Below are 26,623 nucleotides of genomic sequence, written 5' to 3'. Positions count from 1 at the left end.
GGATTCTCCTACACCTAATGAATCCTCATTCATTTAGTCACTTATGCCAGCTTTAAGCCTTCCTTGCACTGCCACAGGGCTAAGCACCTAGATCATTATCAAATAAGCATTCAAGAAAAAAATATTATGATGGTAGTTTTGCTTTTATCTTAAAGTTCTTCTTTGAGTGCTAGTCCCTTTATGTATTTGACATGTGAATGTGCATGCGAACCATCCACCTGAGACTGTAGATTTCTAGCAAGTAGTGTCTGTTCATCCGTGCCTGTGCAGTTGCTTTCCTCATGCTACAAACCAAGGGCATAAGGTGTATTGTAAACCGATGCTTCTCCAGTTTCTTCTTACTGCCGCATGGCTGGAGTTGGAATCCTCTGTGTCCACAGATTTCTCTGTGCTTCTTTCTTCTTAACGAACACGCACACGCTATTTAGTATAGTGAGAGTTTTTAGTCTTAGTACAGTTAGTATAACCTAGTTTCCCACTGGTGGCCAAAATATCCCTTCAAGCTGAAGTCGATGCAGCTGACACTGCATCCAGAAGGAGAGCCACAGATACAGTCATGAGGCATGAGTTTTCACTGCATTCCACAGGGTTCCCCAGGGAGGTTCAAAATATAATAGACAAGTTTTGATAAGTTTATTTATCAAGAAGACTGACGAGTCTCTGCGCTCATTGAAAAACTTTGGAATAACTCTCTGCTCCCTTGGCATTGATACCCTGGCTCCAAAGACACACCACCATAAACAGATGTACAAGCCATGACCACCTCCCTAGCTGTTCTACCACCAGAGCTCATTTGAACTACTGTGCAAACACCAGAGCATACAAACCTAGATATACAGCTATCCCTGTGACAACCACAACTACTCAACCCCATCCACCATCCAGAGTTATTTTTGATGGGATGTTCAAGAACTGCCTATATCTGTTGATGCCATCCACCACTGACCACATGTTCTGTGTCTCACCTTTCTATGAAGGTCACCTTTTTAGTTGCCGTCATATCATCTGGAAGGATGAATGGACTGGGAGCACTCATGGCTGACCCTCAGTATGCTGTTTTTCATAAGGAAAACATTTCCCTTTGCCTTCACCGGAAATTCATCTCTAAAGTCATTTCTTAATTTCACATAAGTCAATCTAAATTTTCTTCCCAAAACCTCACGCTTCTGATGAAGAGAGGAGACATTTTACCACTGAAAATGTAAATCCAGCAAGAAACTATTTTCATTTGTGTAGTCACTGAAATCTTCAAAAGAAAAGAAAAACCCAAACTCTTCTTATTGATATTTTCAGTTGAAAATGAAAAACCAACAACATGTAGTGTATAAGATAACACTACTGCGTAGCTCACAAATGACATAAGCAGGGCCTGGGACTTTTTTCCTGTAGTTGGATAATATTCAAATTGGCTGAGCAAGAATTGCTGATTGAAATAAAGTTTATAACCTAGCTTGGCAAACTGCCTTCATTAATGCATTTAAATAGACTTGTTTACTGGGGCATCAACCTCAATTTGCATCATTTTGATTAGAAATAATCATCCATTTGCTCTGTCTACGTTACTGACGCTGCATAATAAGTGAACAGAATCTTAGCACACGATGAAGCTATGTGTTCTGCTATTTTGTTTAACCAGTTTTTAAATGATTGTCGAAGGCATCAAGTACTATACAAAACTGCAATAAGATGTTGCCTAAATTTAAAAGATAACGCAACCTCCCTAGATTCACAGCCAGAAATATACACGCTGTATGTAAGGGCAACAGCCACAGTGGGTAAGCTGCCCACCAATAGGAGGAGTCAATGCTCCATTGGTACAAAGAATGGGGGTGAGGAATAAAAATCGGAAGCAGATGATGCGGGCAGCCTAATTGAAGAAAAGAAAAAAGACAAGGGGAGAGTGTGACATTCCTCAGGGTACAATCTGGACTGATGGACAGCTGTGTCCCCTCAATTCTCCAACCTGGAGTGTCTTTTACACTGCTTCACTGTGAGAGCAACCACTCCTGGTCTGATCACACAACCTCCAGCATGTAAATCACTCCCAGCTATATTGTATGAGTGTTGTAGCCAGCCACCCATGAATTACACTGCAGAGCAACACCAGCAAATTCCTAGTCCCAGGCTATCTCCCAGAAATGTGCATCTTGTACTGCCCAGCAGCCTCCTGGACAGTACAAGCTCATATAAAGTCCGTCATTTCATTAATAGAAAATGATATGCACAAATCTTGTTGTTCTAAATGAAGTTTCCCAAACATTTCAATCCAAACACACTGGTTTAGATTAAACAATAAAACAAGTTTATTAACTACAAAAAGATAGATTTTAAGTGATTACAAGTAATGAGGCATAAAAGAGTTGGTTACAAGAAAATAAAAGATAAAACACAATTAATATCCAACTTAAGCTAAGTGATTTCAAAACAAAAATCTCACCACATGTTTAGCAGTCTTACTGGCTGAAATACAGAAGAGAAGAATGAGGGGAGATTTGATAACTGCTTTCAACTACCTGAAAGGTGGTTCCAAAGAGGATGGATCTAGACTATTCTCAGTGGTAGCGGATGACAGGACAAGGAGTAATGATCTCAAGTTGCAGTGGGGGAGATTTAGGTTGGATATTAGGAAAAACTTTTTCACTAGGAGGGTGGTGAAACACTGGAATGCGTTACCTAGGGAGGTGGTGGAATCTCCTTCCTTAGAAGTTTTTAAGGTCAGGCTTGACAAAGCGCTGGCTGGGATGATTTAATTGGGGATCGGTCCTGCTTTGAGCAGGGGGTTGGACTAGATGGCCTCCTGAGGTCCCTTCCAACCCTGATATTCTATGATTCTAAATCCTTTCAGCCAGGATCTCTCCCCAGTCCAGTTATGCTTCCTTTGTCCTTCAAGTATTGTCAATGCTGTGAATAGAAATGAATGGAGAGATATCTTGGGGCATCTGTCCCCCTTCCTTATAGCTCTCTTTTTCTACGAAAATCAGCTCCAGTTGAAGTTCAGGAGGCAGAAGGTCTTGGGGGTCGGGAACCTCCAGCTGTTTCTTTGCCAAAATGTAAATTTCTTGCTCTCATCCTTTTTCCTGCTAATGAATGGTCACTTAATCAGGTGATAGTTCATTTGATATTGTTGACACCTGGATAAGGCATCAATTTGAATTTTGTCTTTGAGGAATTGGTTTGTGCCTGCTTTTCTAAGGTTGCAACATGTCTCAGTAATGTTATAGAGTCGAATCTTATAACTTTACATACAGGGTGGCCACACATATTTTACCAGGAGAATAATGATCAGCAAATTATGAGTTTTCAAATGATCCCTCACAAGGCATACTTTGTACAAAATCCGTTATAGTTCTGTAAAAAAGGGGAGAACATAGGGATGCAGACTGTCGCAGAGAAGAGCCCCCAAAAAACTGAATTAACTGTCCCAAATAAATGGACATTGCAAGCTGCCACAATAAGAGACCTGCCTCCTATGCAGTCCTGACTGCACCTAGGGCAAGGCTTCAGTTGGTGATTCCCCTCTGGGATGACCCTAGTATTGCTGATTCATTCCACCTGTTTTCTCGCTTTCTCTCTCCTTCCTTTTTTATTTTTTTGGCAATATTGGTTGCGATTTCTGATTGTGTTTACTCCAAGTCTCCATTTTCTGCTTTCCTCCCCTTCTCTTCTTCAGGTGGCATGTGACCAGGATTCATCACAGAATTTGGGCCACGGGTTGGCTCATTAGCTTCCCTGGCTTGGGTCACTTTACAGGATGAAGGCCTATTTTTTTAAAGCATTTTGTGTATTTCTAATATTTTTGTACTGAAAATGTGCTTGTCACCTGTTTGTCCATTAACATAATTGTTCAACAAAGCAGGGAGAAAACACTTATCTCTCGTGAGCATACAGATGTGTCCAACATTTCAGCAACACGTGCACTGCAATTCATTGATCTAGGCTCATTTAATTTGTCTGAAAACGAAACAATTTTTTCTTATCGAGAAAAGTCCGTTTTTTAAATCCACTTTATTGACACAGATGTAAAATGACAAATATGAGTGTGCCAAATCTTTTGTGAGCTATCAGCATCTAGCATGATCTGAGAGCCTAAGGTTAATGAAAAGTACATTCTACCAAAGGCATATGAAATAGTCGCTTCCAAAGTTACTCGAAGTATCCAACTTTTTACTGAATTTGTGGTTATATTAATTTGAAATGAAAAGTACAAAGACTTTTTAATAGCATGAGTGGAATTATTTTACAAGCTGTTGAGAATATTTGATTTATTTGTTGTCATCTAAACTATTATTTTATTAACAGGTAGTGAATTGGCTTGAAGGACCTGGATCAGAACAACTACGAACCCAGTGGGGGATAGGTGATTCAATTAGAGCCTCACAAGCTTTGCAACAGAAACATGAAGAGATTGAGAGTCAACACAGTGTGAGATATTCTCCCCTTCCCCAAATTACAACATGATTATGAGTAAACGTAATTAATTGTGAACAATGTATTCCAGTGACAGATTCTTAGGAATTTTGAGCAGGCCGTGATTTATCGGGTATAAAGAGGAGTATCTGCACTGTTTTAATTACCCCCTATGTCCATTAGATACAGATTTTTATGGTTTCCAGTGTAGATAATAAAATCTAACTATATGCTTTTTGTCTGTGTGTAATTAATGTTGATGTTTTAAAAGACACCATGATAATTTGTACTTTCAGTAAAAGTGAAATAAAAACAGGGAGAGTAAGCCTGAAAAAAGAACATTTTTGAAAATGTTTGTTATCTGTGCTGCTCTGGTAAATGAGATGTTTAAATTTGGAGCTTATTTGGCTAGAACCTACCACTGTCAGTTATCACTGAATGTAAATTTCAGTTAACAAGATTTGAAATATAATTTAGTTTAAAATAAAATTTGACAGCTTATTTCTAACTTTGATGACCAAATACTACTTTTTACTGTAAATCTGTTTACAGATACCTTTTGAAGACCTTTAAAGTGCAATAGAAATATCCTCTCTATACTAACTGATTTGTTACTGAGATTTGATTACTCAGCATTCAGCAAGGGGAGGCTGCCTACTGTTTTGTCGTTTCTCTGCTGAACTAAGCTCCCTAAGTCACCTACTCTGAAGAGTGTAAATGGCATTTTCGTACCCAAAGGCATTCTCGGATCCTTATGTGTATAGAGCAGGGGTCGGGAACCTTCGGCACGCAGTCCATCAGGATAGTCCGCTGGCGGGCCATGAAACATTTTACGTTTACGTTTACAGTTTACGTTGACCGTCCGCAGGCATGGCCACCCCACAGCTCCCAGTGGCCGCGGTTCACTGTTCCCAGCCAATGGGAGCTGTGGGAAGTGACACGGGCCGCAGCTTCCCACAGCTCCCATTGGCCAGGAACGGTGAACCGCAGCCACTGGGAGCGGCCGGGGGCGGGGGCTGTGCCTGCAGACAGTCAATGTAAACAAAATGTTTCATGGCCCGCCAGTGGACTATCCTGATGGACTGCGGGCCGAAGGTTCCCGAACCCTGGTATAAGAGTAACATCTGCTTGCTCTAATAACAAAATAATTGTAATGTTTTATTCATGTTAGTATTGTAGAGTGACATAGATAAGAAAGACTGAGCTGAATTCCATTCATGCTTGCGCATCATTAACAAAATGAGCTAAATTCTATTGGAGGACCAACTTTTGTCCTCAGGTTCTTGCAATCCCACCAAAGACCATGGGGTGCAGAGGTGTGACTGAGGTTTGAATTTGGCCTACAGAATACTTATCACTGCTGATAATGCATAATCAGGAAAGAACACAGCCTGGCTTTCAGTCCTAGTATGATTTTGCAGCATTGGCAGTTTTAAAAAAAATCTTTAGACTTATCGATTAAGCAAATTTGATCTGGAAATCATTGATGTATTAAACATGGAACCCCATTTACAAAGTCACTTTTCAAAGTAGTTCTGTACTTGAGTACGTGTGCTTGTTTTTGCCCTCTAATCTGAGAGCATCTCCTATAATTGATCTGGAAAGAAGCATTTGCTATCTGTCGTCTTCTCTTCCTCCTTTATCATTTTCCTAATTTTCTACAGTCTCTCTAGATATTTCTTCCCTCATTCCTAAAATCAAACGGCGTGCGTATCTGATCTTATCTCTTCTCAACTGCTCTTCCCCTCCCCAACTCCCCCTGCATTACTTTGGAAACATCTTCTATTTATTATTGACTGTATTGCTCTCATGCTGCTTTAGTTTCTGAAATGCTTCTATTTGTTTTTAATATTCTATGTGAATCCAGTGTTGAAAAAGAACTGCTTTAGATTTCTTGATAATAAGCAATTTGTGACCTATTTCATAGTTTCTCTGCATGTCTAATTTACTTGAGCTCATTGTCTCTAGTCAAATTTCTGCCTTTTCTTCATGGTCATGACCTGTATGAGTCTGGTCAATTTGGGTTTAGAGCTGGTCTTTTGACTTAAACAGTTTTGATTAAGGGCTTTGCAGGTCTTGTTATTGAAATATTCATAGTGTACTTGTAGTTTTAATTCTGTTAGATATTGACAGCTTTTGCTACAGTTGACCATTTTTGCCTTGTTTATGGGAAATGACAAGATAAAACATTAATCACTAAATCAGGTATTTCATTAATACAACCAATAGGTGGCACTATCCTCTTATGTTCGAACTAAGTAGGACGTTTGAAGGTCATCTTGTCAGTCGACCAAAATAACAAAGATGTCTAGCATCCATATTTGGTATTACAAGTTTACAACAACATCAGATGAACATTGGATTTCTTATCTTGATATATGAAGTAGGCTTTCATTCTCCGTGAATTCTCCATCATTTGAAATGTTTTTCTTATCTAAAGCTATATATTATGGTTTCAACAATATAAAGGTATATACGGCAACACTCTGGCGACACCTTCTCTCAAAAATGAAGAAACCTTAAAATAACCTGTTTCTATATTTTGCTGCCCCATTTTATTTGCAAGATATTTACTTCACTCTGCCTAAAATATTTTTCTAATGACATTTCTAAGTTTATTGCTAGCAGTAGTAATATTGCTGAAAGCAATATCATTTGATTCAAAGGCAGTCTTTTAATAATGGTTTAACATCGTGCTAGAGCCTTATCATTGTTTCTGTAGCATACCATGAATACCTTAATTTATAATTAAATAATGGTTTATGTTTAGAGAGTGGAATTTTTGTGCTGTGCAAGCAGCTATTAATGGGAATGTGTTCGCAGTATATGCCAATAGGTAGGTTGGGTTTAGAGTTGGAGACAATGGACCTCCCCCCATCTTCAGGTAGTATCAGTAGGATCAGAAATACATACATTTTTTTGTAAAACTTGCAACTATATTTGAACTGATATAGGGCAGAGTGGATTGATTTTAAATCACCAATTTTAATCATAATTTAAATCAACAAGAGGAAACCTTGATTTAAATAATTGATTTCAATTGTGTTTTGCATTTATACTTTGAGTTGTTTTTTCTAAAGAGAGGTTGATTCTCATTAGTTGCTAACCATTAAAACATGGTGATTCACAGCTAAATGTATCCTTTACACTACATTTTGGTGCTCCTTTTTGCTAACAGGGAGGATATGCTATCTATGCACATTTATTTAAGCAGTTATTTACTTAAATTTATTCAGGCATAACTTTTACATTTTTAATTTTGTTGGAAAATGGCAAAAGAGGCATTTCTTATTTACTAGATGATGATGAATTGTTTTGCTTGTGATTTTTGGTGTACTTCTGTTTGCGTGAACTTCTGTTTCTGTAGCTCACGAAAGCTTATGCTCAAATAAATTTGTTAGTCTCTAAGGTGCTACAAGTACTGCTTTTCTTTTTGTGGATACAGACTAACACTGCTGCTACTCTGAAATCTGTTTGGGTGCTAATTCAATTACAGATGCACACAACCAGTATTTTATATATTTTTTATTAAATAGAACTACCTTAAAAGTGATGGATACATAAGGAGAAAAAAAGTTTATCCAAACATGTTTTGCATTTCAAGCTAATTGATGTATTAAAGAAAGGAAGTGTTATTGGTAGTTAATTGACTGAACTGTTTGTTTTTGGTTACTTCAAGATTTTAGAACTAACAGATCTTGCCCTCTCACACGTAGTTTTTATTTCTAGGGTACCTCAACACTAGAAGCTAGGGTTATGATTCCCATCCTCACGTAGACATAATCTTGCTAGCTCTCATGGAGATACCCTACTACTTTTAGCATGCTAGTTGTAGTAGCCTGGGCAGTGGCGAGCGATGGCACATGTTAGCTATCCCAAGTACATACCCACCGTATCTAAGTGGGTTTGAAGTTGGAACAACTAGCCTATGCCGTCACTTTCCTTTGTCAGTGCTACTGTGGTGATTACTATTTTTAACATGCTAGTTCGATGAAAGTTCGCATGTGTATGTCTACTTGAGCTGGGGGTCGCATCTCTAGGTCCAAGTTTAGACGTAGCCATAGATTGGAAGAGGAAAACAAGCTCTTCCTGCTTTTTCAAATCCCAATTGTTTTCTTAACTTGGAATAAACAGAAATTAAGGGAGTATTCTCTCTGTACCTGCAGAAGAGGCTGCTGCTGTCAGAACCTGGTTTGAGACAAGCTTTCAAAATACAGAACTGCTCTTGGGGTCTGGGAAAGATGCTGAGAGAGTTACAGCTAAATACAAGGTCAAACAGATAATTGTTGAATATGTAGTTAGCACATATTTTAAGGTACTACTTATGTGAAACTATCTATTTATTTAGCTGTGACACACTCAATACCTTTTCCAGAGCTCAAGAAAACCTGAAGAAGAGCTCTGTGTAGCTCAAAAGCTTCTCTCTCTCACCAACAGAGGTTGGCCCAAAAAGATATTACCTCACCTACCTGGTCTCTCTAATATGCTAGGACTGACATGGCTACAACAATACTGGATAAAAGCTGGTTTATCACTGCAACAAACTCTGGTTCTAGATGCTTAGCAAGTGACTTCTACCAATTCAGTTTGACTTTCTTGCTAACAACCAAGTACAGCTTAATATTATTTTTTGTATTTACTTATATGATTTTAATAGATTTTAAGTAGTTTAAATCTTAAAATAGGTTGTCAATTTCATATTTAATTTTACATATATTTATTTTTTTAAAAGTATACCTGTATTTAAATTTAAAAAAAATCAGATTATTTATTTGTCCATTTTCGAATCATCGATTTTTATCCACTCTGATACAGAATGCGAAATGCTTCTTGGCACGTACATTTTCAAAATGCTGCATAAACCTACACTTACTGCTCTTGTAGCTGAAAGATTCCACTGAGGTCCCATAAAGAAAAATATAATAAAATACTCGATACATTCAAATGCGCGTCATTTAAAAAGAAATAGATTTATTTTGGTGTTACTTTAAAGCTTTAATCATGTGGTTCTTGCTCTTTTTTTGTAGGAGTGGTTCGCTGTATATGTGGAGCTTAATCAGCAGATTGCAGCACTGCTAAATGCTGGGGATGAGGAGGACCTGGTAGAGCTGAAAGCACTACAGCAACAGTTGAGCGATGTCTGTTATCGGCAGGCCAGTCAGCTGGAATTTAGGCAAAATCTGTTACAAGCAGCGCTTGAATTCCATGGTGTTGCCCAAGATGTAAGCTTGGTTTTAAGTGTTTACAGGCTTACTTGCCAATACACTGTTGACACAGTATTATTGAAGTTCAGTATCTTGTACAAGGTGTATTGAAAAAACAAAGTAACTTCTGTGAAAAATGCAAAAGTCTTCATTTATTGGTAGCCTGATTGAAATACTGTCATTAAGGCTGAGGTCTTCTGTTTTGTACGAGGAATGTGTACTATAACACTTGACATTCTGGCATGGCCTTACATTTCTGTGCTATATAAATTGTAACATAAATCATAAGAGGTTCAGCTAACTTCTCTTTACTTATATTTTTTGACTGGCTGATTCTATTGCATGGGGTAGACTGTTCTTCAGAGTTTCTCTGTAAGATATTTTTCAAGCTCTTATTTGTCTGAAGTGGATTCTATCACACAACTTGGTGTTTTTTTTCTTTAAAGCCCAGTTGCTGGAACCATGTATTAGGTGATAATTTCTGCTTTCATTTAAAAAATAAGTTTCTAGCCTTTATGGATGTGGAGAAAAGCTTGAAAACTTGATGTAAGTGACCCTAAAGGCTCAGAAACCAGAAGGCAAAGGAAAAGAACCCAAAATTTATTTGTTTCTTTTAATCTCATTATTTTTAAACTAATCTCATGATTTTGGGGAGCCTGACTCATGATTCTGGAACACTTGGGCTTGGCAACACTGAGAGTGCTCACATGTCTTTTAAATATTAATTGCAACCGTAATGATTTCATTACAAAGAATGGTTACATATCAGATAAAAGGTTTGTCTTTATCCCTCTCTATTTCAGTTGTCTCAGCAGTTAGATGGCTTATTAGGGATGTTGTGTGTAGATGTAGCACCAGCTGATGGAGCATCAATTCAGCAAACTTTAAAACTGCTTGAAGAGAAGCTGAAAAGTGTTGGTAAGCAGAAAATTGCTGAAATACAGAATTATAAATTATACTGGATCAAGTACTTGAAAGGGACAAATGCGGGGGACAATTTTTTCCATTTTTATTTAATATATTAAACTAATTTTCCCCTTGCTCAATTCTTCCTTTACACTCTTTCACCTCTTTCTTATATATAGTAAGATCACCTCTCCCCTAGCAGTAAAACCTGCATTCTCTACTGCATGTTTATCCCATATTTGGTTGTGCCATGTTCTGTGACTAGTTTATATGAAAAATGATAAAAGTAATATGCACACAAATGAAATATATTGTTACATAGTTTACATTTAGCAACAAACCTAGAGTTTGAACCTTGGACTGCACCTCTCTTTCCCCAAGCATGGCCGGAGCATAGGAATATACTGCAAAAATTATATCCTGATCTCCCTGGAGGAAGATGAACCTCCTGTTCCCAAACAGTAAATCTTTTATGAGTTATCTAAACTCTGAAGGGAGTTATGTTCTGCCTACCCAGCCCTAGCTAGGATGCTTGCAATGATAAGACTTGTAATTAATATTTTTTACAAACTGTAAATGCCATATGTTAGCTTTATTATAAGGGAAAGGGCAGTAGGTAGGAAGAGAGATTGTGGAATGAAAAGATGTAATAAAATTGAAATAGCTGAAGTAATTAAATTTGAAAAGTTATTGCACGTGTGCAGTAATTTATTTTGTGTATACCTCAAACCATACACTATATTAATATGGCATACAATAAATATGCTGGGCTGTACATTTAACAGCAGACTTTAAGGGCAAGCACTGAAGGATTCTTCATACTACAGTATCCAAAAGTTTGTTAACCATGTAAAATGAATTTTAAAATCATAGCCTGCATGTTCTTTGCATGATAGATATTCACTGTCTCGCATAATGATTTAGAAATAAATATGTATGCTTAAGATTGTATGCACTAATTACCTATATATATGGTGAAGCAATTATAGCTGACTATCAAATCTGACATTTCCTTGAAACACGTTTTGTTTGTTTGTTTGTTTGTTTGTTTGTTTGTTTGTTTGTTTGTTTGTTTGTTTGTTTGTTTGTTTGTTTGTTTGTTTGTTTGTTTGTTTGTTTGTTTGTTTGTTTGTTTGTTTGTTTGTTTGTTTGTTTAATGGTCCAGCAAGTAAAAAAAAAAAACAAGTCCATTTCCCCTAGCGTTCTGTAAATATTATAGAATGCTGCATCTAATTAATGCTCTCAGATCAATATGTTTCAGTACAACCAAAATGTAAAGTTTGTACATCTAGGAACAAAGAATGCCAGCCATACATACAAATACGCAGGATTCCATCCTGGAAGCAGTGATGCTGAAAAAGACTTGGGGATCATGGTGGATAATCAGCTGAACATGAGCTTCCATTGTCACACTGTGGCCAAAGGGCTAATGTGATCCTTGGATGCATTAAGAGGGGAATATTGAGTAGGCATACGAAGGTTATATTACCTCTGTAATTGGCACTGGTGCTACTACTCCGGGAATACTGTGTTCAGTACCGGTGTCCACACTTCAAGAAGGATGTTGAAAAACTGGAGAGGGTTCAAAGAATGGGGAAAACTAAACGGATTTAACAAACAAAATATTTTCATTTATTTTGGTTTTAGACTTAGGCCTGCAAGGTTTGCGTGAAAAAGGCCAAGGTCTTCTTGATCAGATATCTAACCAGGCATCCTGGGCCTATGGAAAAGATGTAACCATAGAAAACAAAGAAAATGTGGACCACATCCAGGGAGTGATGGAAGATATGCAGCTTAGAAAGCAACGGTAATTAATAGCACTTCTAGTGGTTGTGATGATTTTTACATATTAAGAACTCACTTTAAAAAAAAAAAAAAAACAAAAAACACACCTGATGCTATTTTGCATCAGACCCTCATTTATATGGGTCTCAGCCATGTGATGATGGTGAAATCCTAATTTATGCAGCTGCAGTCTGGGTGACTTAAATCTCACATTCTATTTAAACAAGAGAGATGTTTTATTTTCTTCTTCCCTTAGAACTGTTGTTGTGGCACACTCCTAAACCCAAAGATGGCTACATTTCAGGGCTGGATGGTGGGTGTAGGTGGGAGGTGAAAGGGTGGTACATAAAGCCATGTGCTCCCTTCTGTTCTTATATTTAGATGTGAGAAACGTAGATTACTCAAAAATAAAGATATGGGGACAGTGTATGATCTCCTCTTGTAGGCACTACCAGACGCTCTGAGGCAATAACATATTCTCCACTTAGAACACATGCAGTTGGGGGGGAGGGGCCTGGGGAGCCCCAATGGGGTTGAAGCTAGGGAGTAGCAGACGTGTGGTGTGCCCTTACAAAAGCACACCATAACTCATGCAGTCATTTAATCGTTACCTCTTCCTCCCAGATTTAAATTTCTGAGGGGAGGCCTCAATTCACTAGAGTATCCCTGTTTGGGAGTTCACTTAACGAGTTGTTTAATTTTAGGCATATGCCTAAATCCCACTGATTTAAATTTAAAGGTAAGCAAGTGCTTAAAAGCTGTCCTGCATAAGATGCGCTTAAGTATCTTCCTGAATTGGGGCCTTATTGTGTTAAAGACCATTATTTTCCCAATATTTCTTTTCCACCAATACAGTTGTTGTAGTTGCCACAGGGGTGTTGCATTATCCTCAGTTGGAGAGGAGGTGGTCTGTGTGATCGCAGGTGTGTGAGACGAAGAGGTGTTGGTCCATAAGAGAACCTCTCTGTTAAGGTGTGAGCCCCATTGATAAAATAGTTTGAAGACCACCTGTCCTAAACCTTTCTCCAGGAAGGATCCTTCCACCTGATAAATCTATTCAGCTTTGTAGCTCTGTTGAAGGGACAGCAGCTGTTCTCAAGTGCAAAACTTTTTCGTTACCTTTTATAGAAATGTGTTTTGAAAGTGACTTAAATGTAGCCCCTTAACATTTTCTCATCTTATCAAGAAGCCCTAGGTGTCTTATAGCTGCTCTAGCCAAAGCAATCTTTGAAGATTTTTGTTTGTTTTGAATTCATGTTGACAAATGACATCCTTTGTATACTAATATGGCACATGTTTTTGTTAAAATAATTGAAACTTGGACCATCAGAACTAAATAAAATCCACACTTTTCCTTACCATTACTATTGTGGTTTCTACCAGACACAGAAAAGAAGTTTGGACAGTTAGAATTCTACCTAATTTGCACAAGTTATACTAGATAAAAGGAAATGTCCAAGGACTGATCTTGGAAAATATTCATCTCAGCACAAAAGCGCATTTTTCTGGCTCAAGTACATCAGCTTCCATAACAAGAAAGCCTCATCTGTAATATTACTGACATTTTTTTTCCAGAGAAAGAACAATATAGTTAGGAGCTGAATGTGAATTTTCTTCCCTCTGATAGATATGCACAAAGGAATTTGTATGACTATAAGTCCTTTAGTTAGCCCGAATACAAATCACATTCAAAGTAAAATCAGACAAGGCACTAGTTTTTAATTTATTTTCGTACTTGAATTGCAAGATTTGCTTGCAGTAGTTAATTGTAAATAGTTTTAAGATTCCTGGTAGGTCCAAACCATGCGTGAGTAACACAATAAGAATTGTAAAATATTGGCTACTAAACCTATCCAATGTTTCATACAGTTTTTGAATGTTTGTTTCTAGGGATATTTTGGCTAGATCACTAAAATTCTTGGAATCTAAAAGTAATGTTTTCTCTCACAGTAGCTGCTGCTCAGTGTAAGCGTTGCAGCACTGCAAGGCACACTTAACAAAGCTCAAAATTTTAATACATTGCAGGGCTCATGCAAATTACAAAGCCTGTTTGAAAAACCTGCTTGTGCCTGTGCATATCCTGTCACTTACAAAGCTACCGGTTGCTATCATGATTATCTGAATTTGTTACTCAGCTGTGTAGCATTCTGATTCTCCTGCTATATTCAACTAAATATCTTTTAAATTCAGAGAGCGAGAAGTCATTATTTAGATTAATGTATTATAATATTGAGCTCTGAAGGTTGACAGGAAAGTGCTTCCAATATTTTCATATCATGACTGTAGAAAATGAATTAATTATGTCATGAGTTTAGTTTTAGCTATCCTCTTTCTGCATTCTTTTTATATAAATTACATTTTGAATGGATTCCGACGAGTTATAGCAAAGAAAATCATCCAAACTAATCTTAAAAGTCTTTATGGTTCTTGTTTATGATGATTAATTTATCTTGTAACCTTTTAAATAACAGTTGGCTAAAAATGGTGGAGTGGGGAAATGCAGATGAATTTTAGACATTCTCCAGTTGTCTTGAAGGCAATGGCTGTTGACACATCAGTGTTTTTTAGTGTTCAGCTGCCATTTACTGCACGTTTCTTTGGAATGCATTGCAAAATCCAGTAATGTGTGAGCCAGGCTAGTGGCACAATGATGCGTAATTACCTCTTTCATGAAAACAGACTTCTTGATGCATAGGTTTAAAAATGCATAAATTGAGATACCATAGCTCTTATTCCCAGGGTATATTTAGTGTGCTGAATGGTTACTCTTTCTGTGATGTTATTTCAGTTATCCCTAAATGTTTGGGTTTCCTCAGGTGTGAGGACATGGTAGATGTGCGACGGCTAAAGATGCTTCAAATGGTACAGTTATTTAAATGTGAAGAAGATGCTGCTCAGGTAAGGACTGGCTATAGAACTTCACAATTCTGCTATTTTCAGAGATGTTTGTTGGTTGAACTGTGTGAAATAGTCCTTAAATGTGTATTGAATAAACATGATTGTGCTTTTGTTATGGCATGATGCTTCCAGATATTGAGGGCTCATATAATGTGGCTACCATATAGCTCTTCACCCAGGCTGTGTCTTGGTACTAAATGCAAACTTTTCTCTATGATGAATCTAATTTAGTTGGCAGTCTTGATTATGACATTTCTGACTGTTGTATGATTTATGTAATCATACGTCAGGTTTTATCTTAATCTAAATTAAAATGCCTGAATTACAACTCTCTTTTTCTAGAGCCATACAGGAACCATCAAACCACTTCTGCAAATATTATGCTGACAAATGCTTTTTTCAATTTTAAAGTATATTTTTCTCTTTTAATTCTTTTAAATTTAAGTCTTTTATTTTGTTTTTAATTACTTCAGAGTATTCACAAAGAGTAAAAGGTTAAGGCAATGAATAAAAATAACAGTTTGGAAATTGGGGTTGTATACAGAATAGTGATTTAGTTGAGACCTTTTCTGATTTTTTAAATGCAGAGTGATTTAAATTTGGCTCAGTGTACTTGATGATTTTCTTTTTAATCCGCTTTAAAGCCAGTTTCTATTCGTTTAATTTACTTCTCTTTTTAAGGCAGTAGAATGGTTAAGTGAACTGTTGGATGCTCTGCTTAAGACCCACATCAGATTGGGAGATGATGCTCAAGAAACCAGAGTTTTGTTGGAAAAGCATCGAAAGTTTTTTGATGTTGCACAGGTGAGTGGTGGATTATCTTCATTCTAGAAACTCACTTTTTGCATAGCTACAGGCAGCTTTTAGCTGTACTTGGTGTAAATTTGGGGGACAATAGTAGAGTTTCCACTGTTAACTGTTTTTGTAGTTTGCATCCATGCTTGCATAGGGAAATACTGATAGCCGAAATCAGTGATTAGATTTAGAAAGATTTTAAAGCTGCAGTACCCATATTGATGCTGACAGTCTTATGACCTTTGTCGGTTCTGATGGGCACAGGAAATGCAGAGCATAAAAGAAGTTTGATGTTGATAAAAATGGGAGATGTCTGAGACAGTTTTCCTAATGAATTCTGAAGTGACTGCAACGAATGTAGCAAAAATATGGGCCAGCCATCTGGCATTTTGGTAAAGCTGTGCATTACAGTGCAAGAGATGTGGGTTTCATGTTTGTTTCCAGGATATAGGTAACTGGAGATTGAGGCACTACATTGTATCTCAAAAGCAACTCTCACATAGATGCAGAGACTCCTGATGGGCATTGAAAAACAACAACAACAACAAAACCCAGAAATATAGCTATCTACTTAGTGAACTAATTATTCACACAATTTGTAGATGATGTATTTCACTGGACTAGATCAGTTCAAGCATGCTGTGTGGAATTACATCTAAGAGAATTCATCTCTTGCAGGTTTGTCTGTATTGTTACATATTGTCTATTCTGAAGCTGAAATTAGAATTTTACATGTACTCTGTTTTTTCTTTGCAGAGTACTTATGATTATGGGAGACAGTTACTACAGGCTACAGTTGTACTGTGCCAGTCTCTGCGATGCACTTCTAGGTCCTCAGGAGACACACTTCCGAGACTAAACAGAGTATGGAAACAGTTTACAATAACTTCTGAAGAGAGAGTACACAGGTTGGAAATGGCTATTGCATTTCATTCAAATGCTGAAAAGGTGAGTTGTTTTAGGAAGAAAAACTAGTTCTCTTTTAGTTGAAGTAAAATGAAAAATAAACATGTAAATTAAATCCTGCTGTGTATTTATTGGACTACAATCGAATTCTGCTTATTTTGCTTTCTCCATTTTTAAAACAAAATTAAATAGCATTTTCTACATTGAAAATATATTTTATAGGTCAGCTGTTTGAAATGTAAAATAAATCCCATAAAACTGTCAAAAATGTAAATCATTGTCTCTTCCATTTGATTATCCTAGTCACTTAGCTTTAAATTACTTACGATTGGAACATATTGACACGAGAGGGCTGTATAATCAACAGTAATACCTAAGAGAGAAAAGACAGTCTTTGTGGTTAAGGCACTGGACTAGGAGCCAGAACAACTTGGCTCACTTCCTGGCTCTGATGCTGACTTTTTGGACAGGCGGGGGACAGAGGGGGTTATTGTTAGGAGTACTCTGTGTTGGTATTGTCTTTATCATAAAAGTAAGTGTCCCACGACTGTCCCCTATGGGGTATTAGTTGTGGTCGCAGAGAAGAGCGCGTGTAGCCTACCATAAAGTTGTGAGGAAAAACTGCCCTTGCATTAGCTACTGCAGGACTAGCTGGGGGCACTCAAATGCATGAGTTCCAGAAAATGTTAGTTTGTGATTAAGGAAAAGGCAAATTAATTCTTCAGAACATACAGGTTATGATGATTTGGGGAATAATGGGTTGTTGGTTCTGTACCATACAGCAGATGCATGAATATACATTATCGCTTTTATACCATTGTTTTTAGAAAAAAAAAATTATGGCGAGGATCTTAAAATCTATTTATCTCCAATGCACGCATCATCATGGTATATGGTAGTCAATATAGGACACAGTGAATGCATAAATTCAAATTGATATTGAAGCACAGTCTTGTGGTAGAGTTAATCCGTATATTCCTGACTTCCAATAATTTTTTTCTTAGTTAGAAATCATTTTGGATTTAAGGGTATTGGGAAGCTCAGGAGATTGGTAATGGGCTACCAAGTCTTGTGGCTATGCTATCAATTCAGATCAAATCTAGGTCAGTAGTGTCTGAAAGCTCTTCAAATCTGATGATAAATGGTAAGAGTTGGTAAATGATGTGACTGTCTCAGTCCAGCTCTTAATGGAGAGTTGTCCATATCACAAAAACTCTTTCATAATTGGAAATAATTCACTGACACATTTGTAGGCAGTCTAAGTAGAAAGAAGTGAATGGATATGCAGAGAATTAGCTTCTCACCCATAAAGGTAGGTAGTCTTCCTACAACTATGTTGTGGTATATTGGTGGGACAGTGTGAAGAACTCTGCACTGCTACTGCCCATACGCTTTACCAATTCAATTGATAAATCAGGACTTCAACGTTGCCAGTCTGGTGGCAGACCTTTTACAAGCACCCCTTTTGCTCAAACTTTACCAAAAGAGGAAAAGGATGACTTTGGATTTAGGTGAAAATATAGTTAAGTACTGACATTAGGTCCAGATCCAGTGTAGCAATTTGTGTGGTCCTTTGTTTTAACCCTTTCACACCTGTTGAACTTTGCACTAGTGTGTAGAGTCTGAAAAACTGGTTGGCGTTCTCAGGAATAATTTGAGTGGCTCCTTTATTATTCATATGCTTGTATTTCAAATTGCTGCTTGGCTTGTTGGCTGATATGGGTTATTTTTGTATGCATTTGAATTAGTTGTTGGAATACCTGGTGGTGAGTTGTGGTTAAATTGTATTTATTTATTCATTTATGTATTTGGAGCTGCTTAGCAGTAATGTAAAATGTATTGGCACACAGTGCAGCAGCACAGACTATCTTGTCAAGGTGGGTTAGTCATTTGTGTTAGATTTTTCTGAGTGCACTTGGATTGTTACAAATTGGTCTTACATAAATGTGTACATGGAGATGCATTAACTATGCTGGTGAATGTCTCTGCAGAAGCTTGATCCTGTCCACTCTCTCTTTTGTTTTACATTTTCATGGTGTTTGTTACAGATTTTGCAAGAATTTCCAGAGCAGCCTGAAGCCATTCATGAAATGGAGCAATTGGATGAAATTGAAGCAGTTGGGAAATCACTGTTGGACAGATTAACAGTGCCTGTAGTGTATCCTGATGGGTATGGAACATGTTATTGTAATACTTTCTCAATATGCTTTTGTGACAGTTTGGCAGTGATATGATTAGAACATTTAGTGTTTAAATTGTTCATATTTATAAATTATCTGAAAAGCAGAGTGTACAGTGAGGTGGCAAAATTTGCAGAGGATACAAAATTACGCAAAACAGTTGTGTCCAAAGCTGATTACAAAGTGTTACAAAGGGATCTCAATGAACTGGGTGACTGGGCAACAAAATGACAGATGAAATTCAGTGCAAAGTAATGTAAAGTAATTGCAACTATAGATAAAAAATTATGGGGTTTCAATTAGCTGTTATTACTCAAGAAAGACATCTTGGAGTCATCATGAATAGATATCTATAAACATCTGTTCAATGTGGAGCAGTAGCTAACAGAATGTAAGGAACCATTATGACATGGATAGATAAGACAGAAAATACCATAATGCCACGGTATAAATCCATAAGACGCCCATGCCTTGAACACTGTGCAGTTCTGGTTGCTCCATCTCAAAAAAGATGTATAAGGATTGGAAAAAGTACAGCAAAGAGCAAAATGACTGGGGTATGAAACAGCTTCCATGTGAAGAGAGATTAAAAAGTCTGGGACCGTTCATCTTAGAAAAGGGATTAAGGGGTATATGGTAGAGGTCTATAAAATCATGAATATTATGAAAAAAGTGAATAGGGAAGTGTTGTTTACCCACCTATGGAACACAAAAACTATGGGTCTCCCGATGAAATTAATAGGCAGGAGGTTTAAAGCAAACAAAAGGAAGTACTCCTTCACACAATGCACTGTCAACCTGTGAAATTCATTGCCATGGGATGTTGTGACCGCCAAAAGTACAACTGGGTTCAAAAAAGAATTAGATATGTTCTTGGAGGATAGGTCCATCAATGGATATTAGCCAAGATGGTCAGGGACACATTGCCATGTTCTGGGTGTCCCTAAACTTCCAACTGCCAAAAGCTGGGACTGGATGACAGCTGGTGGATCACTCACTGGTTTGTTCATTCCCTTTGAAGTATCTGGCACCAGCCACTGTCAGAAGACAGGATACTGGCTAAATGGACCATTGGTATGACCCAGTATGGCTGTTCTTACGTGCTTAAATACCAATGTAATGAACTGCTAGCAGGATTTTTTTCTTAGGAGTAGAAAAGGGGGCAGTTCCACTCCATAGCTAGCTGATGGGGGGGGGGGGGAAAGCAATAGAAATAATCTGCCCATTGCTTTCAACTGTATTATTTATTTTCATGCACTCCATCAACACAAGGCACTCATACTTTGAACTAAGGCTTTGGAGCTTGAGTGAGATGTTCTCCCTCTGAGTAGTGCTGCTGAATAAGCAGGTAGCCACATTCTGCACCAACCAAAGTTTTCAAATTGTCTTCAGGTGCAGCTCCAGTTAGACGCCGCTGCAATAGAAATACAGAAAAGTATGCATGGTTCTTGCTTACGTAAGGCCTGGCTCTTCCCAGTGAGCTCACTGTTTATCTTTCGTGAACGCTTAAAATTCACCAATTTAATTATTTTTTAAACATGTCTTAATTTCTTTGTCCGTGAAATTTCCATTTCACATACTGAAAACTGGTGAAATGAGTTATCTGAAACAAGACCCAGTTGCTGGTCAGTCAGGGTTTTCCTCCAGGGATGATTATAACCAGAAATCAAAACAAGTAAACATAGGCAAAATAAAGTACTGGAAACCTCCTCTCACAGTCATTCACAAAGTCTTTCCCCTAAGACCTCTGAGCCCTTGGTAGTTATGGTTACATGTAAAGTTTCAACTTTTGGGGCTACCTTAAAAAATGGGCGAAGGTCCCAAGCAGTCATTTCCTCCTCCTGATTGCTCTCCAGGCAACCAGCCCAAAGACCAAGCTTATCCCAGACTCTGAAATGCTGGCAGGCTGGGGTACTACTCCTTCATTTCATGTGGTGGAGGTGGGGCAGCTCGCCACTGCTGCTCTTTGTATTTTAAAATGTTGCTCATGCCTTCTGTCTCCTTACGCTTAGCTGTCAGAATGATGGAAGGAGCATTTCCAATGCAAATATTTATTCATAAATTAATTGATGCTTTTGCTGCCTGCCATCATTCTTGCAAATAGAAACTTATTCATCTGAATGTTTATGAATCCTGGCAAAGCCAGTCTGAGCGTTTTATTTGTGGGAATATTTATCTATACTTTTTCTTCATTTAATCCTCGCTAGTATCAGTCATTCTTATAATGCTCGTTGGGTTAAGACCCGTTTCGCTGGAAGAAGTACTATCTCTTAGGCCAAATCCAGTGCTTACCTAGAATGGGTTGGCACAACCGCTGTGTGCTCTTCCATATATACATTATAGCAGGGGTGGGCAAATTACAGCCTTCAGGCAGGATCCAGCTGGTCAGGGCTTTGCATCTGGCCCACGGGATTGCCACCCCTTCGGTGCCGTGGGCCCGGTGTCGCTGCTGGAAGCAGCCGGCACCTCGCCCCTGTGGCCTGTGGGGGAGGTGGGGCAGGGGGCTCCGTGCTCTGCCCTCGCCTCCAGGCACTGCCCCACGCAGCTCCCATTGGCCAGGAATGGGGAACCGCAGCCAATGGGAGCTTTGGGGGAGGTACCCGCAGGGGAGGGCAGCATGCGGAGCTCTCTGCCTCCCCCTCCCCGAGGGGCCACAGGGACGTGGTGCCGGCTGCTTGTGGGAGCAGTGCAGGGCCAGGGCAGGCAGGGAGCCTGTCTTAGCCCCACTGCGTGCCGCTACCCATCCTGGAGCCACTCCAGGTAAGTGGTGCCTGGCCGGAGCCCGCACCCCGAATCCCTCCTGCACCCCAAACCCCAACCCTCTCCCCTGAGCCCCTTCCTGCACCCCGCACCTCCTCCTGCACCCCAACCTCCTGTCCTGAGCCCCTTCCTGCACAACGAACCCCCTCCCACACTCCGCACTGCCTCCCCCACCCCAACCCCCTGCCCCAGCCCTACATTCATGGCCCTGCATTCAATTTCCCCACCCAGATGTGGCCCTCAGGCCAAAAAGTTTGGACACCCCTGCATTATAGAGTAGACAAGTATGCTTTTTGAAGAACTGCTCTGATTTCTGTTCCTGAGAAGCAATCTTACCTTTGGTTCGAGCAATTGCTGTTTAGTTTGTATCTTGTTAATGAGACTTTGTCCATTTCTGGGAATGGAATATCTTTCTTACATGGAAATGGTGTTTTTCTGATAAACTGGATCCATCTGTAATGCCTCACATGTAGTTGCTATTTTGTGGGGTTATAGTGGTGCTAGTATTTTTTTAATAGTCCCTTCTCTGAAATGTCACCTCTTTTTAAGGACAGTCAGGTTTTTTATTGTGCTTTGCACTTTTCTGGATAAATTACTGTAAGGGACATTTGTCAACTTACAAATCGTACTTCTGTCTGAACAGTTTTTATCTTCTCTTCTTACTTGCAACACCACTGATTGCTGTAGTTAAAAGAGATGAGAGGAAAAAATATTTTTCTCAATTTTTTTCAGTTTACTTTGTGCATTTGACATTTTTGCTATAGTCAGCTTCTCTGTTCCTGGTATAGTTGTCAGTAAAGTATTTCTTCTATAGGTCTTTTCCATGGCAAGAGTGGAGAAAAAGCTTTTTTTTTTTTTTTTTTTTTTGAGAGCAAGGGACTCTGGTTGAAAAACCACAAGAATTGACAGATGGACTCAGGGGCAAGTGTACTACCTGAAACCGCTTTTAACTCATTTTTTAAAGTTGATTAGATTTGAAGTTGACAGTGTCCCTATATGATTGAGTGTGCCATCCCTTTCTTTAACCAATTTCACTCTAACCTCCTCTACCTCCTAGCTTGTAAGTACTGTCTGTTTTTTTCCTGCAAGTTCAGCTTTCATGGTTAGGGAAGGTAACAGCAGTCTCAGGACAGCCAGTAGTGGTGCTGCAATGTCATTGATCACTTGTGTCTGTTGCTATATGATGAAATCAAAATCCCATGAGTAAGACAATGACTTTGTCAATCAGAGAAGTAGCATTTACATAAGAAAAACTTCATATTCTTTTAGCATAAACTAAATTAATTAAATGGACAGTTTTCTTTTCTTGTAGCTATAAGGAGATATGTAATGTATTTGTGTAAGTTGTTGATATATTATGAATTTGCATAGCACATTTTGGGTGTTACTGCAATACAAATAACCTTTTTACTGTGTTGTAACATTTATTAAACAAACATTTGCCTTGCTGACTATTTGGACATTAAGGTAAAAACGCCAATAACAATTACACATTTTTAAAAAATGGATTTGGTCCTCAGAAGTGCCAGATTGGCCATCCTGCAGCTACAGAACAGAGCAAATGTAGCACAGGGAGTGGGAAAGCAAACTTACGTTGACCTGCTAACATGCTTCATAGCTGTTCTGAAGGGACTGCTTTGGTGAATGAGTGGATGGCTCGGTCTCCCTATTCATTCTGTCCTGGGTTTATTTTCTGATCAGTCATAGCAAAATAACAATTTAGGGACTGCTCTAAAGCCCACTGAAGTTGGTGTTTAAAATTACAAGCAGAAAAGAACCTATATTTCTATGCTGTTTGAAGTTTTCAGGATTTTATTTGTATTCACGTGAGAATTCTAGTACAGTTTTACCTTTCTGTGTTTGTTTGTGTTTGTTTTTTTAGTACTGAGCAGTACTTTGGGAGCCCAAGTGACATGGCTTCCACAGCAGAACACATTAGAGAGAAGATGAAGCTACTTAGCCTGAAAAAGCAGCAGCTGAGGCAACCAGAAGCCACTACCCCAGAGAGCTAATAGACTGGACCCTTATCTACCAGCTCAGAATAAGACTTCAGTTTGTAACCCAGCATGTCGTCTGAATATTACAGCATTTAACATAATGCATTTCATAGCCATTATAAAAGCCTCATCTTTTTCAAAGTAAACATTGCTCCTCAACATCGTAACACTGTACATCTGCCAAGCCATAATTATTTAACATGCTATGAAACCATAGATTTCAAGTATCTTATCAAAAGGAACTGTAAACCTTGCACTGAAAAATTGCTGTAAAGCTTTACCCTGACCTGTCAGTTGCTTCTTAGTTAAACAGCTGACATAAGCTTTGAATGGTGCTAATCAGAATGTAGAAATTCCACATATGAAACAGTAGCTCTCTTTACCCCCCCGCCCCTCACCCCAAGTGATGTAGTATTTTTAGGCTGTAGGTAAGCTACCTGTTTGCGTAGACAGTGGTGACCCTATCATTTTAATTTGTAATACTTTAAAAATGACCATTTCTGTTGTGCCAATATGCAACCTGCCCATCAAATCTTTGATATATCAGATTCATTAAACAGATGTTTTCCTATTTGTATTGATATGTATTAAAAGCTGATTGTGCTTAATAAAAACCATCTTTTAAAAATCTGATACAAATTGGTGGTTCTGATTTATCTTCCCAAATGCGAATACTCTGTTCGTTACACACTCAAAGTTGGTAAAAGCACATTTTTACGAAGTCCGTATCATTCTTCTTAAGGGTCACATTATGGTACCCTTCATAGCTGAGTAGTGCCTTTCTTTAGGAGTAGTTCCACTGACATCAGTGGAACTACTCCTGGCGCAAGCTAGGAGGGTATTACAATCTGGCCCTCAATGACTGGTTTTTTTTATTTGTTTTTAAACCAGGAAAAGTCAGCAGTGCACAATAGCAAACTGTTATGTGCACAAGACAGAGGACAAAACATTAACAAGGATGTCCCTATAAACTCTGTTGTTGTTCATGGTTGGTAGGTGTTTTCTGTGTTTCATTTATGATCTTTTGACACCTATAATGGGAGAGGATGGTCTATGCCCTTTGGATTGAGGATGTTGAGCAGTGTGGACTCTAGACGCCTTCACTATTGCTTCTCGGTGGTTGAAGATTTTCATTTCATTAGAAGTGGTCAATATGAAATTCCCAAACAGTTTAAAACCATTAAAAACAAGATTGATTAAGAATAGGAAATCAGATTAAAAGAAAATAAACTCTATGCATAATTTGGCTAGCCTTTCACCCTGCAAAAACTAATCCAGATACATACCATTCATGTCCATACAGGAAAGTGAAGTCTCACATTTCCAGAGTATGTATCCTTTCTCCCATCTGATCCTTTTTGAAACTAGCATGTCAAAAAGTCAGCTTGCTGCTTTAGGTTTCCTGTGTCATCTTTCCCACTTACTTGACTCATAATACTGCTGTACTTTTTTGGATTTCTTTGATGTACTTGATTTCAAAGTGTGTGTCTGCAGAAAGAGGAGCATTAGGCTGTCTCTTATGGCTTTTTCTCCAAATAAATTTATCATTGTAATGGTTGGATTGGCTACACCATCAGTTGGCTACACCGTTGGCTACACCTGGGAGGGAGGGGGTTCCATAAATCTTTCATAACTTAAAAAGGTCCTTGAAAGTTAGGTATATTCACACAGTAGTTGTTTAAGTTTATCAGCACTTAAACCCTACTCAGTGAGCTCTCTGCCTTCCTTCTAGACTAAGGCCCATGCTTTCTTCTGTTAATAATGGTCCTGGCTAGAAGCTTCAAACTAAATCTATCTTGGCTGCCTTTGAGGAGATGGTTCACTTTTTCCATGTAATTCTCTAAACTTTATTTAGCTCCATATCAAATGTGAGTTAATGATAAAGAGCAGCTTGTCAAGAAGGAAACCAATTTAAATTTCAAATTTTGAGGGGTTTCTAAATAGTAAATATATATTTCTTTAAAAAGTTTTTAAAAACCCCACTTTATATTCTTTAAAAGAAACTGATCCTCAATGTAACTTGTTTACTAATTATTTGTCACTTTCAACTTTGGCAAATAACTTCTTCATGGAGTGAAGGTAATTATCTAAAAATTGGGGCTTTTTTAAATTACTGTATTCAAAGTGAACTGTTTACATCTAGTTCAAATTGTGAATAAATAAATAGTGATTTCTCATTACAGCAAATGGCAAATCATGTCTCAAAGTACTTTGGCAAGAAATATAGAATCTTTTACAGTGTATGAATATATAATATACTACTGCATCTAACTTATTTTTACAGTATATTTATGTAATGTTATTTTAAAATAAGGTTTACAGTACTTTACAGTATAAATGCTCATTTTAAAGGTTTCTTTAATATTACAATAACCAATTTTAAGTCAGGTTGAATTGTTTGATTCTAAGCAATGAGAATGTGGTTGTTATGTTCTGGTTAATTTTTGGGATGAGAGAACTTTACTTGGGAAGAGCAAACAGAATGAATGGTATTTAACACAAGACACAAACATGAAATTAAATCAAGCCATTAATAAGCACAAAGTCTCCACTTTTGTGAAAGTTGTTTATAAAATCTTATTTGTTGAAGACAATAAATAAGGGGCTGCAGCATAAAATCCTGGGAGAATGCTAGTGTTCAAAACAGTACATTTGCTTGTTATAAACTAAAGCTATTTGCATATTTGTGTTCTACTTGATGCCTCAATTACATACTCTAATACAGGGCCGTTTGTAACCATGTGGTGTGTCCAGCTGACTGCAATGCTGTTCATATGAGATACAT

At 38.0% G+C, this 26,623-nt stretch overlaps 1 protein-coding gene across 19 annotated transcripts in view; it reads left to right on the top strand.

The window, feature by feature from the left end:
• The window catches only part of SESTD1 (SEC14 and spectrin domain containing 1), a 115,797-nt gene extending 91,329 nt beyond the window's left edge, over positions 1 to 24,468 (top strand). For all 19 annotated transcript variants that reach the window (XM_043525337.1, XM_043525341.1, XM_043525336.1 and 16 more), the window contains 9 exons: positions 4,300 to 4,422; positions 9,435 to 9,629; positions 10,415 to 10,529; positions 12,165 to 12,324; positions 15,119 to 15,200; positions 15,882 to 16,004; positions 16,752 to 16,943; positions 18,950 to 19,071; positions 23,724 to 24,468. In XM_043525337.1, the coding sequence (XP_043381272.1) occupies positions 4,300 to 4,422; positions 9,435 to 9,629; positions 10,415 to 10,529; positions 12,165 to 12,324; positions 15,119 to 15,200; positions 15,882 to 16,004; positions 16,752 to 16,943; positions 18,950 to 19,071; positions 23,724 to 23,853 (1,242 nt within the window). In that variant the 3' untranslated portion in view covers positions 23,854 to 24,468. The remainder of the gene's footprint in view (positions 1 to 4,299; positions 4,423 to 9,434; positions 9,630 to 10,414; positions 10,530 to 12,164; positions 12,325 to 15,118; positions 15,201 to 15,881; positions 16,005 to 16,751; positions 16,944 to 18,949; positions 19,072 to 23,723) is intronic.
• Positions 24,469 to 26,623: the final 2,155 nt, after the last annotated feature.

Source organism: Chelonia mydas, chromosome 11 (assembly GCF_015237465.2).
Source record: "Chelonia mydas isolate rCheMyd1 chromosome 11, rCheMyd1.pri.v2, whole genome shotgun sequence".
In the NCBI taxonomy this organism is placed as follows: domain Eukaryota; kingdom Metazoa; phylum Chordata; order Testudines; family Cheloniidae; genus Chelonia; species Chelonia mydas.
The sequence above is the reverse complement of the archived record's forward strand: the minus strand, read 5'-3'. Positions and strand labels throughout refer to the sequence as shown.